A 14,240-nucleotide genomic window follows, 5' to 3' on the forward strand; every position below is an offset into this window, starting at 1 on the left:
CCCTTGAATACCCTTTCAAGTTTCCATTTCTTATTTCTTGCACCTTTTTGAACCCATTACACGCCGCAAAGAAGAAAATAAGGTCGTCGAACCCAGCACAATCAATTCGAATTGATTAAACGAAACATTGTTCGACCAGAACGTAGTCATCTTAACAGAGAAATATGAACGGTTATTAGGAAATTCTACCCTAACACGAGCTCTCCAACTTATCCTTGTTTTAAGACATTGATCCTACAAGCTGGTTGGAATTAGACTTGGTTGCTTCTGCCACAAGTGTAGGTACTTTACCTTTCACGAATCCGAATCATTTTTATACTTCGAATAAGGGGTAAAACCAAAGGTACATTACGATACCGACCTAAAGATAAACTGTAAATTAAAGATTTACTCGAGACGATTAATTTCCTTCTTTTTTCTCTCTCCGGCAGCTCACAAGCCATCCACTTTTTACCTTCCTACACAACAACTCATTGTAAATGTTTTTTTCCCCTCTGTGTTTCAGGTAAAAGACAAAGATCTCATTCATTACACCGCCCATACGTTTGCACATGGTTTGGCAGCATCGATACTGGGCTTACGACTGACCATACTGAGCGATCATTTTGTCGACGACGGTAGCATGAAAGTCAGATGTGTAGCTACGGTGGCACCTTTACTATGGCAAGGGGATCGAGAAAGCGTGCTGCAAAAGATAGACAAACGAGAAGCCTTATTACTCGGTAAGATTTAAATTTCTCAAACAACCCTTACAAGACTAAGTTACTCCTTCGTCTCATCTTTCGTAAGTTCATCCTTATCTAAGAAACTACACATGTTCTCCCTTTGTACACATTCGAAATAGACCAACTGTGTGTGTTTATTTTAGAAAATACTCTCCCCTCGAACTAAGTTTACCATCTCTTCGATACATTTCCGAGCTATACTATGTCTAGTCAACCATGCATAAAATATCAGAATTTGCCAGTTTGTTGCTGGGGCATCCAACGCACATACACACACACGATACGTAAATAATTTCATTCGGCGTAATTTTACACGCGAATACATCAAAGACACGTCAAAAATTTACCCAAATACGCTGCATCCTATTTTAATACGCCTACGGTCTCATCTGCCCCCAAATTTCGTTCATCTTGTGTACTTTTCTTTTCGCGTCTGTCCCATCCCCTGCGCCTTGATTCGCGCTTACGTAAACATTCGGTGTAAAAATCTTCGTTATACGTACTCGTCGTATATATTATATTACTCGTATCTACGTCTTTGGCCCAGCTTCTATTGCTCTTGCTTTATAAACAGTTAGTTTATAATTACGTGGTAAGTTAGCGTATATGCAACGATAATAGTTACATAAGGAAATGAATTATTGCTTTTGAAACGCTCGCTCTTGGTCTATACACATTAAACTATACATGTACCTACTTACGAGTATATGAACATATACACGAATATACGCACTCTACCATTACAAATATTTATTCGTCTTTGGGGTATAAATACATTTCGTAAGATGTTGTACATAGTCGAATGATCCATTCGAAGATAGAAATGGATAAGAAACGAACGCAAACACTTAATTTTATTTCCGCTGCTAGTTCATATAGTATATTACGAATACAATTTAATTCTACAATTGTATGTACCATCATCTCTATGCTTTCGCGCCTGTATACCCTGCTCCTCCTGGCGCAGAAGCGCGAGATCACAGTGCCACGTCAGTATTCCTGAGAGAGACTGGGAAAAACTCTCAGACAAACGTACATTCTACATGGAGAGTAAAAACTACTGTAAGATGTACTGGATGCTTAATAAGTGATGACCAGCTCTTATACCTACCATACCCTTCTTCAACAACATAATGAATATGAAACTCGTTCTAAGTTCAAGTACCATACAAAATACAAAATTAATCAAAAATTATATCAAAAAAAATAATGCTGAAATTCGTAATCAGTGTTGTCAAAAATATAACATGTAAAATAGGCATGTCACATGATCTTTATTTTTATTTTTCCAAAATTCGACTTGAATGAAAATTGGCATGCTGAATTTTTCCACATTTTCAAACGATACAGCCCCCTTTGACATCCGTTTTAAAGCTGAGATTTTGCCAAAAAATTTCAACTTTGAAGTTTGAAAACTGGAAGGAAATGAAAAACTGAACAAGCAGATTTCCTTCAACTTTATTCATCAATTTCATAAGGCTCCAAAATTTTAACAAAAAATTGGAGCTGCACAAAAACATCAACACTCCTGTCCTCAACCTTCGGTAGCGGGTGGAAAGGTGGGGGGGAGAAATTATGACGGCTCTCTGAACCATCCAGCAATAAAACAAAAAAATGAGCAAAATCGGAATAGGCCTATATACCTAAAGCGTGGAAACAGCGTACCCAACTACCCACTGATCGAATATAAACTTCTGTATTTACGGCGAACTGAGTATGCAATTTTATTAACACATTTCGCATGCATCAGACAAATGCTCAAAAATGAAGGCATTTTATCCTATAGGCAGCTTGAGTCGTTTAAGATAAGTCACATAATGGCATTTAATTGATTGTTTTCATATTTTACAATTTTCATTTTCTTCCACCTCTCATTCACCTTGAGGTAGGGGAAAAGAAGGACGTAATATTTTCAGATTAGGTACCTACGTTAATAATTTTTCGCAAAACAGCTAGATATACTTTAAGGCTCATTTTTGTATGTATTTGAAGACTGGTTCAACTTGACTTGAAGCAAATCTGTTAGTTGGGGTTCAAATTGAATAATTGGAAAATTCCTGATTATTTCATAATTAAAGTTGAAAAATTCAAAATTGATCTTTTTATATGAAAGCTCAACTATCTATAAAGAGAGTAAAATTCGAGAACCGCTACTTAAAAATTGAAAAAAGAAGTAAGTATGTACTTTGGAAATTTTTTGCTTTGTTGTAAACAAAACAATTTTTTAATTTGAAATGGAATCTCTGCATTGTTGGAGGAGAGGAGACACAAAAGCCCGCAATTATGGTAAAGGTCAATGTTCCTTTAAAAAAATTTAAAGTCAAGTTACATTAATTGTTACTAATTCAAAGATGTTGAGTTCAAATTGGCCTATTTTTGGATCCATTCTTCTCCCATCACCACTTTAGGTGTCTGCCTAGAAATCGGCCCAAATATGGATGAACTTGTTGAACTTAGGTAAAGGATGAACCAAAACTAAGGAGTCCAATAATATTGGAAAAGAAAAACTCTCCCCTTATTTTTCAAGCATTTCTTATTGCAAAGATCTTTTCAAAAAGTACAACTTTTCATCATCAGTCAAGAGCACTTAATAAACTACATACAAAGTGTACATCTTGAAGTAAAGGTTGGGTGTGGTCATTACTTAGTGTATCAATTCCTCTGTGTTGTGATTGGTCCTAAAACTTAGGTGTGGTCATATCGCACCTCGGGAGTAATAAGGTCACATCTCAAAAAAGTGAAATTTTACAGGAGAGTGATTTTCTTTTTTTTAAAAACTTGATTCATTATTTTTATCAACTTATAATTAATTGTGAGGAATGAATAGCACCTCATTTTAAAGATCTGGTATCCTACTTTCATTTAGCATAAGAACACTTTGAAAAATAAAATCTTAAAGAGGAAATATTTCAATGTTTGGAAAACATTTTGAGTTAGAACCTTTCATTAAAGTTGATGTGGAGGCGAAAAGAAGCGTTCAAAAAAAAATTTCATGACAACAAAGTTGTAGAGAATTAAATTTCCAATCGACGTAATGTCGTTAGTTTTTTTCTAGAGTGCTTAGTTTTTGAGTTTTTCTCAAAAAACTAAAATTTCATGATACATATGTGCAAATTCATTTTTCTGAAAAGTGATCAATTTAAAAAAAAATTTCCATTTGGTACAAACCAATAAAAAATGCACTCCTTGTGACTATTTCTAACTGACAAACATTCAAAACAATCAAAACTATTTGTTAACACTTTGTATGTATGAAATTTGCTCAAAAAAGGTGGAGTTTTTTGAGATGTAACCTTATAACTCCAAACAACTTGCAATGTTGTTGAGATTTTGAGTTAGGCCATTTGCATTTTTTACAAGATCTAGATAATGTACCCAACTCAAAGTGTAATTTTTGGTTGAGGGGGGGTCATACAAACCCCAAAAATGCAAAAACATCAAAATCAATTTTTTTTGAGATGTGACATTATTACTCCCGAGGTGCGATATGTACCAGGATGGGTGTGTCTGTTTGTTGGAATGTGTATGTGACTGGTTCCATGTAGGCATTTGAGCTGGTCAACGTCCAAAGGTCCCAAGTCATGATTGAGGAGTTTTTCTCTATTGTTTTTGTGCATGGCTATTAGGGTGAGTCAGGTTGATTTTTTTTTTTGAAATATTGAAGTGTTACCCGCGTAAAATGTTCATTTTTGGTTCAAATGGAACCCTTTAAATTTTTATTGAAAAATATTAATATTTAGGGGTGGCGCACAAGCGTTATGAATGGTGAGAGCTTCGAGCGAGTGCAAGCGCAATACTTCCCACGATGGTGCAGTTGGAAAAGCAACAAAGTTTGACGGGGTTCATTCCACGCAACTATAATGAGAGCGGCATCCCCTCTACAACTCATCAAGTGATGCTAATCTTTCTTGGATTTTTAAAACAACTCGGCTGTAGAATTCATTTGAACCTGAATTGTGGAATTTAGAAATCAAAACATTCAATTTTCACTAAGTAACATTCAAATAACTCTTGAAAACTCTTCTCAATTTTGATCACATGAACTCAGGAGTCAGGAGTGTGGTGACGGTGTATTCTTGACGAGCGATTTGTCGTTGACGATTTTGGGCAACAGTGGGAAGTTTTCACTCGATGCACTCATGCCTTCTCAACATTCAACTCTTCTGCACCACCAGTAAATATCATTTTTTTTTAGCTGAAATTTTATATGACCTCTTTTTAGACATAAATGACTACTTTTAGGGGGTAAGACTTTGAAAAATGTGAAAAAAAACATTTCCTATATAAAGCTGACTCATCCTAATGGCTATTGCTTTCCTAATTGGCCTGGTTGGCCTAACGGCATTTTTTAGACAGTGCATCTGAATAGGGATATGACCACATATCAGTCAGAATGTATTTTCTGACTGCCAAAACGGTAATATCTGACTGTGGATCTGAGTGTGGATCTGACTAGTCAGATCCACACTCAGATCTTTACTCAGTCTTCTGACGAGTCAGCGCCATCTTGGAATATCAAAAAAATACTTGTTTCTCATTGGTTGGTTGTAGTCAGACTGCAAATCTGACTGTCAAAACGGCAATTTCTGACTGCAGAAATGAGTAGTCAGATATCACCAGAAATGTGCCAATCAGGTGGTAGTTCAGATATTCTGGTAACTGGTTTTTCTAGGGACAAGTTGAGTTCAGTTATTGTGCATGCAGTTGCTATAATGTGGCCTCCTATTGCAGATTTTCCTTCAATATTGTATCTAGCTTTGTGCATGTGTTCCTTGTATCTAGTTATGATGTTTCTCTTAGTTTGTCCTATGTAAAGTTTGTCACAGTTAGAGCAAGTGATCTTATAAATTCCTGATTGGTCAGCTTTTGGGTCCTTGTCCTTGAGGCTTCCTAGTAGGGTTTTCAGTTTATTATGTTGATTAGTTGTGACTGGTTCTAAATTGTTTTTTGTGAAGATCTGGCAAAGTTTGTTGGTTATGACTGCGTAGTGGGTCAACTTAATTCTTCTATTGTCTGGTTTGTATGTGTCAAGAAAAAGCCCAGCTCAATTTTTAGCTGCCTAAATTATTATTTTCACGCCTTCTGGAGCAATTAAAAAATTCTGGAGGAGTTGAAAAACACGCCGGAGGCTCCAGAATGGTCAAAAATGAACGAAATTCAGTTCAGGAAAGTTGTTATTACCTACTTTCAGGACTAATTTTCATTACCAGATAGGTATTACTGATTAATTTCTTTCTTTTTTTTGACACGAATCAACCAGTTTTCATAATGCTTGTTTTTGGATTTTCGAAAATCTAAAAATCAATTTTGACCACTGAAATCAAATCTGTTTTGATCTCTGCCATTTAGTGATTGTGCAAACACGCATAATTATCCTCCATACCTAACTATCCTCGTTTAAAAGCTTTCCAGGGGAAACCACCATCGTTTTCTTTACACATGATTCAAAAAATTCGAAACGAAATTCAGATCATTAGGCCCCTTTTTATCACGCTTCACCATCAGGTATTTTATTTTCTTCACTTCTCTCCTCTCACTTTCACATTACGTGGAATCGTTTCAATTAAAGCACATTACATTTAAAACCATTCCAAAACGCGCACGTTTTTCAAGGTGGAAAAAAGTTCATATTACAGAATGACATCACGAACACGCTGGTATAAGTTATATATTAATATCGTGTGGATGCCAGCAGGGGAGGGCGAAATAGCGTATCGTTGTTATTATTAAACGTGTGCACGCTGTATGTAGGTTGGTTAGGTTAGGTAGATGGGTAGGTAGAGCGATGATGAGCGAAAAAAAAGACAACCATAGCGCCTCACAAAACCGTAAAAGTTTTTTTTTTTTAATACTTCATACCTGTAGTATAAGGTACATATAGGTTCGCAAGGTAGGTACGAGATGGATGGAATAAAATTTTCGTTCGTGTTCGCGATAAATATCATTTCACGCGATTGAGGCTTCAAATAACGCGTTATATTACGCTGTTTGATAAACGATTGGCAGTTTGTAATATTATGCGAAAGGTAAATTAACCCCGGAAAAGGTAACCCTTAACTTGGTTACATGTCGAACATAGTAGGTTTAGTATGGAGGACGTCATCCCCATACACGGGACTCTTTGTGTATCTATCCATCGCTCAGTTCATAAGTATATGTGTTCTATGTACACTTTAACCATACACGATACCGTCCGATAGATATTACAGCTTGTGTCAATCTACTAATGATTATAACCTTTTAAAAAGGTCTACCCGTCCCTCATCCTGGCGGTTAAATACTGTAATTATCGTAATGAAAAGGTAATTTAAATGTCGTTACGATGGTACAATTTGGACAAGCGGTGGTAGAAATATTTACCTGTGGATATCGTCTGTACTATATAGGTACGCATAAAATATCTACTTGCCTAGCCAAACAAAGGTAACTAAACCTATATCACTTGATGACGATGATGACGACAACAACGACGACATTTTACCAGCCAACTACGGCTACGTTATATAAATGAGCATCGTGTGAGTGTGCTTTTTATTCTTTTTCATTATTCGATGATGAAAAGAGCAACATGGTAGAGGGATTCAGCTCGCGATGATTAATTTTTAGAACGCGGTGAAATTTTGACGCGTATATATGACGTAGCGTGGTTACAGGTGAACTGTGTGATAGGTGGGGAAGGATTGAAGGGACAGGGTGTATACAGTGTGTATCGCACAGTTTAACATCAGCCGACGTTTTTAGAGTTAATATTTTGGTAAAATGGTAAAAAGTTCTTCGGGGACCTGTTTTGTGCTGTTTTCTCTCTCTCTCCGTTCGTCTCTCTCCAGCACAGCGTTTTCTCTTTTTACCTCGAGTTGTTTATGTGATTACTGAGGACTGTACAATAAATACGTGGCGGATGCTTATTTGGGCGAATGACTCTGCTGCGATAAAGCGTGAACTGCAGTCTTACGTTAGATGTGATGGACCTCTTTACTTTATTAAAGTTAGATATATGAGAAGAGTGTACCATTAGAGGTCTAGCTCCACCAGCTCCACGGTACCATGAGATTCTCAGCCATGACGTCACTTAGAATCAGAATACTGCCAGTAGCCTGTGTACACTACGATTGGAACTTACCTATGAAAAATTACCACAAAACGAAGCCAACTTTTTTTCTATTACGCTTTTTCGAGAAAAATTCAAAGTTGTTTTTCAAAAAATGTCGTAGATATGAAATTTATAGCCTTGTCAACGGAAATTTTACCATGAAAATTCATGAAAATTTCCGTTAACACGGTTATGGCCTCTCCAACTGTACCGATTTGCTTGAAATTTTGCACAGTGATAGCAAATGTGATGTAGATGACCCTTTTCTTGAGGCACAAAGAAAAATTTTCATTCTAAGGAGGTTTTAGGAGGAAGAAAAATGTTAAAATTGAGAAAAGGAGTCAAAAATATTTTTTTTAAAAACTGGCGTTATTTCAAAACAATGCCCCAATTTACACCTTTGAACGAAATTGGACTCATATCAATTCGGTAGCGTTCTTCTAGTGAGAAACTTCGTGCTTTCAAAAATTACTTAATGTACCTCTCTCGTCATGAAAATTAGTCCTGAAAGTAGTATCAACTTTCCTGAACTGAATTTCGTCCATTTTTGACCATTCTGAAGCCTCCAGCGTGTTTTTCAATTCTTCCAGAATTTTTTAATCGCTCCTGAAGGCGTGAAAATAAATTCAGGAAACTAAAAATTGAGCTGTGGCTTATTCTCAACATTTTCAACAAGTTTATTCATATTTGGACCGATTTCTGAGCAGACACCTAAAGTGTGTTTTTTTAGCTGTCTACTTTACTTTTAAGGAAAAAAATCAAAAAAGATTATTCGTGGTGATGTGAGAAGAACGGATCAAAAAATAGGCCAATACAATACTTGAACTTGGCATCTTTGAATTAGGAACAATTAATGTTGCTTTATTACTTTTAAATGTTTAGAAAAATTGACCATAATTGCGAACCTTTGTGCCTCCTCTCCTGCAGAGATTCCATTTTAAAAAATTGGTTTGTATAGAACAAAGCAAAAATCTTCATAGTACATACTTCTTTTTTCAATTTTTGAATGGTGGTTCTCGAATTTTACTCTCTTCATAGAAAGTTGAGCTTTCATCTTAAAAGTTCAATTTTGAATTTTTCAACTTTAATTGCCAATTTAAATCACCCCATTTAGGTATTCTATTCGAAACCCAGCAAACCGATTAGCTTCAAGTTGAACAAGTCTTCATAATTATAAGCCTTCAAAGTGTAGTTGTTTTGCGAAAAATCATTAACATTAATCTGAAAAAATTACAAGTCTCTCTTTTTCCGCACTTCAAGGTGAATGGAAGGGGGAAGAAAATGAAAATTGTAAAAATTTGAAACAATCAATTAAATGTCTTTTGCCTTATTTCGAAAAACTCAAGCCACCTATAGGATAAAATGCCTTCATTTTTTAGCATTCGTCTGTTGCTTGCGAAACGTGTTGATAAAATTGCATACTCGGTTCGCCGTAAATATGAAAATTTATATTCGATCAGATCGGCGCTGTTTTCATACTTTAGGTGTTCCGATTTTGCTCATTTTTTTGTGTTTTATTGCTCGTCGGTTCAGAGAGCCGTCATAATTTCACCCTCCCCCCCCCACCTTTCCAAACTCCAACGAAGATTGAGGACAGGATTCCTGATGATTTTGTGCAGCTCCAATTTTTGAGTTAAAATTTTGGAGCTTCATGAAATTGAATTGATCAAAGTTGAAGGTAATCTGCTTATTAATTTTTTAATTTTTTTTTCAGGTTTTGAACAGAAAAGTTGAACTTTTTTGACAAAAGTTCAGCGTGGATGCCAAATTTTTAAAAATTTGAAAAAAAAATGCCAATTTTCTCATGTTAATATTTTTTATTCCCAGATCTGAGCTCCGTGAGGATCCTTCCCTCAATTTCAATAGAATTTTGAAAAAATAAAAATGAGCCCTCTGCCTATTGCATTGCCGGGTAAACTGAGTGATTTGGCCCTATCATCGCACATTGAAACCAACCCACGGAAATTGTTCCTTATAGCCCAAAACCTCTGTGATGAAATTTTCAGACCACCAAGATACCTTTAAGCCCTTCAAAAAGAGCGAAATTGCAATTTTTATGTTAAAAATCTCTAACTTTGGCAGTTTTTAACCGAAGTTTTTCAAACTTGCAGGAATGTTAGACACTAAGTATCAAGGGCTATTTATGGAAATTTTTTCAAGCATACGAGTATCTTCTAAGAAAAACGGGCATTTTTAGCTTTTAAACTGTATTTTTTTCAACTTTTTTCAGAAGTGCAATTATGAAAAAATATCTATATATTATGTACCTATCTCATACAGATGTACAACATAAATAGGTATATTTTTTCTGAATTTTTGTAGATGTGGAAGACCTTCAAAAATGCAAGAAATTGATTTTTCCACGGTTTCCCGCCCAAACTAGTCAATTTTGACCGAAAAATTTTTTCTTGCAATACATATATCATGGAAGATGCCCAAGTACACTATCAACTCGAATTCGTACCAAAATTTTTCAATTTTATCCAAGTTATATTTTACCTATAATTTTTACGGAAAAAAATCAAATTCCACTATTTTGGGAAACCCTGGACCTCCATCCGGGTCATCCAATTAGTCAAAATTTTTGTCTACACTAATATTAATTCAAATAGGTACATTATATGTACATACATATATTGCAATTTCAGATAAATAAAAAAATGATCGATTTTTTCACTCATTTTCGTCAATATCAGGTTTTTTCAACTGAAAAAATGCACTTATTATCACAGGTGAAAAAAATGGAATATTTTTCATGTATTTTTGACGGGGTACGTGATCCGAAAGATGGTTCAGTGGACCCCAAAACGAATGAAACAAATTGAATTCATGGGAACATAACGGGACAGTCTCTCTCCTTTCTCTTTATTAATACGACGAGGTTTTTATTTTTCCAAGATGATCCAACTCTCCACATCAATCCATACATCTGGATTTTCATTCACTCTGAACATTCGAATCTAACATCTAAATTTGCTTTCTCTGTTCACAGTGAAAAGTTCGAAAGCAGTAGCGAATCGACTGGACAGAACGATAATCCTACCAATTCTGAGCTACGTATTATGTCTGACAATGGCTTTATGAACAACACTTACCTTCTCACCATCGACTCGTAGCTGGCATTTCCGGTTAGCTGAAAAGTTACGCCCAAGTCTACGTTCCTTCACGTGTATAGGGCCCACCATTTTCTATAATTTTCGTACATGTACATAATATTCTTTCGAAAAATGTACATACAAACAAAGATGTTCGACGCAGCGCAGAGAGCTTTTGTAAACGCGCGAGAAATTTTTTATTATTATACCGTTTTTCTACCTAGTACGTTTATATCCGAACGTACGAGCGGGAATTAGAATTGAAGCAAAGTTGTACGTATCATTTGCATTTCGTTGTGTTTTTCTTCTTCGTTCGTATAAACACGTAGAGCGTTAATTCTCTTCGCTCATCCGTTTCGTGTGTCTTAATTAAAACGCTGCTCTGCCGGTACACTACACATCCTCCTTCTGGTAGTAGGTACTCTGCTCCGCACACTTGCTCTATATTTCGACGACTTCGACGCGGAAACTTCCGGTCATCAGATTTCAACTGTGCTGGAGCTTTTCTAACTATAAACCGCGTTCGTTCTCGTGAAAGACTCGTACAAACGTGTGGAATATTTTGGAAGATGAAGAAGACGTTGACAATATGAATGATACTCTTTTATAGCGTATGGTACCGCAAAAGTACCTAGAACAACCTACAAAATACGTGTACTACGAGAATTCAACAGATGGTTCGAGATGAGCTTAGCACGACGACGACGACGTAGACGATGTGATACACTCGTACTCTGCTCATATAAAGCAAATATTATACACATGATGAGATGAGAGCTCAATAAACGAAGTACAAGAAGTAAAGAAAAAACGACTACCAGATTCTACGACAAATAATCGTATTACCTTGTTCAACCGGAGGTAAATACGTTCAGAAATTTGGCATTTGTGTCTGCATGGTGTATTTATAGAGGTAGGTGGATGGTATAATACCATTTGTACCCAACTACCCACATTTATGCGTCAATCACACCCACTCAAATATCCAACGAAATAAGCCAAATAGGAATATGTCAGTCCAATCAGAAGCAATTTTACTTCGTTTGGTCCTACTTTGACGTATTTTTGCAATATGTACAGAAGAATTAAATCGTCGGTCAATGAATTTCTTGCTATAATTGATAAACGGTGTAATTAATTTTTTTTATTGAAATTGAATGAAAAAAAAAACTGTTAATGAAATTTTTATTTCTAATCGAATGTAAATTTTGAACAAAAAATTGTACAGCGTGTTATAATAAAGTATTCTACATACGTATTCATATGTATTTGAGTGTATGTTGCATGTGGTGTAGGGGCGCCTTCTCATTCCCCCTCTATCTCTCGAATTTTCACATCCTTCGCGAAATAATCGTTATACCAATCGAATAAATCGAGAATAAAATAAACGTACGTGAATTCCAACAAACATCACATCCCCTCTCAGCCTTCTTCATTCATTGCACCATCTGCGAGGCGAGCCAAAAGCTACGCCAAATTAGCGTATGTGTTCGTGGAAAAAAACCGCCAACAGGCATGTTAAAAAATGAAAACTAAAAAAACGCGCCGCCAGAGATAATTAAAAACCATATTTCACCGAAAATGTGTTCGACGAATTTCCATCGTGGCGAAAAATTTCATAAGAGAAACAAACGTTCCACGTATAAGTATTCAAAAACCAGAGAAAATGGAAGGCGGAAAGGGTAGGGGAGACGATGGGAAATTTTAGATGAGTTGAAATCAGATTAAATTACATTTTTGTCTGGTGTGGGCATTTTATACTTGCATATACTGATGTATTTGAAGGAAGCCTGCCTATTTCGTTGGATGTGTTTTTCCCTCAGCTGAGAAATTTTGACGCCAAGTTTGTTAAAATTAACTATAAAAAAGATTACGACAAGTAAGTTTTATTATTTATATAAAAAACCTTATTTTTTTTTCCTTCGCCGGAGTAATATAAAATAACGAAGAAAAAAATAATTAATGTTGCAGCTCAGAGCTAATTTTGTACAAACGCACCCACGAGAGGTGAAAGATGACGAATCAGTCATAAATTGGACTCTAGTCTGCTTTTTCTTGCCAAAATTGTAATGTTTTTCATAAAGTCTTTCAAAAAACTGTAACCTCTTTATAAAGACGGATGTATTTTGTGATTTCTGCCAATGCGAAGTGAAAGCAAAAATTTCAAAAAATTATATCTTGAAAGCAGAAAAAATTATACAAAACAAATTTAGTGAGAAAAAGTTAAAGATCACCGTAATAGCTTTTTTGATATTTTGAAAGTTAAAAAATTTACCAAAAAGCCAAAAATGAACTCAACATCTGAAAATTTGGTTACAAGCATCTTGGTACATGCTCTTCCATTCTACATATGTGGCTGGGTTTCGTTTAAATCATGTTAGCAAAATTTAAACGGCTGGAGAATTAATATTTCATACTTCCAAAACACTTGTAAAAAAATTTCAACTATCTACATTAATTTTTCAGTTCTTGGTGTTCCTAGGATTTTACAATATTTGAAAATTACTGTCCCTCTGCGACCCCCCCCCCCCCCCCTATTAGAAATGGCTACCTTTTTTTAGTGACAATTAAGTGAAATATTTTTAATATTGAGAACATCCTTATAAATATTAAAAGATGTTTGAAGGGAAACCTTGATAGAGTCCGCCAGCCTTTTACTACTGAACCGATTTCAACAAATTTTTTTTTAAAACGTTCGTTTTGACGTGTAGATATGTCATCAAGAAAAAAAATCGAAAATTTTGAAATTAAGGGCCGAAAAAATTGAAAAAACATGTTTTCTATTGTGTTTAAACAATAGAATTTCGAGTAGAAACCTTGATAGAGTTCGCCAGCCTTTTCTATCAAACCGATTTCGACAATTTTTTTTTTCAAACGTTCCTTTTGACGTGTAGATATGTCATCAAGAAAAAAAATCGGAATTTTTCAAATTAAAGGCCGAAAAAATTGAAAAAACACTTTCTCTATTGTGTATAAATGCATGTATTACAATGCACACCGACAACAATACACTCAGAACGTTGCTATGCGGGCGTGTTTACAGCGTAGGGGTGTTGAGGAGGGAATGATGTTGTTGTTTGTTGTGTTGGGAGTTACATTCATTGCTATAGTATTTAATTTTTTTCAAAACTGGAATGTAGTGTCTGTTCAAATAATAAGGAGAGAAGGTTCTACACTTGAGATCATTTTTGGGTTAGGACTTTATTTCAACAGCACAAATTTAAATGTTTAGTGGAACATTGTTTGTAAAAAAGTTAAAGTGAAGATGAAGAAGGGTTCAGTACAGTGTAGCCAGAATTTTCTCAAAGAGAGGGCAAAACCAGATTTTTA

At 35.4% G+C, this 14,240-nt stretch overlaps 1 protein-coding gene across 1 annotated transcript in view; it reads left to right on the top strand.

Moving 5' to 3' along the window:
- The window catches only part of LOC135843654 (uncharacterized), a 71,641-nt gene extending 59,473 nt beyond the window's left edge, over positions 1–12,168 (top strand). The window contains exons 5-6 of the mRNA XM_065361606.1: positions 506–722; positions 10,808–12,168. Of these exons, the coding sequence (XP_065217678.1) occupies positions 506–722; positions 10,808–10,899 (309 nt within the window). The 3' untranslated portion in view covers positions 10,900–12,168. The remainder of the gene's footprint in view (positions 1–505; positions 723–10,807) is intronic.
- The last annotated feature ends 2,072 nt before the right edge of the window (positions 12,169–14,240 follow it).

Source organism: Planococcus citri, chromosome 4, assembly GCF_950023065.1.
Source record: "Planococcus citri chromosome 4, ihPlaCitr1.1, whole genome shotgun sequence".
Taxonomy (NCBI): Eukaryota; Metazoa; Arthropoda; class Insecta; order Hemiptera; family Pseudococcidae; genus Planococcus; species Planococcus citri.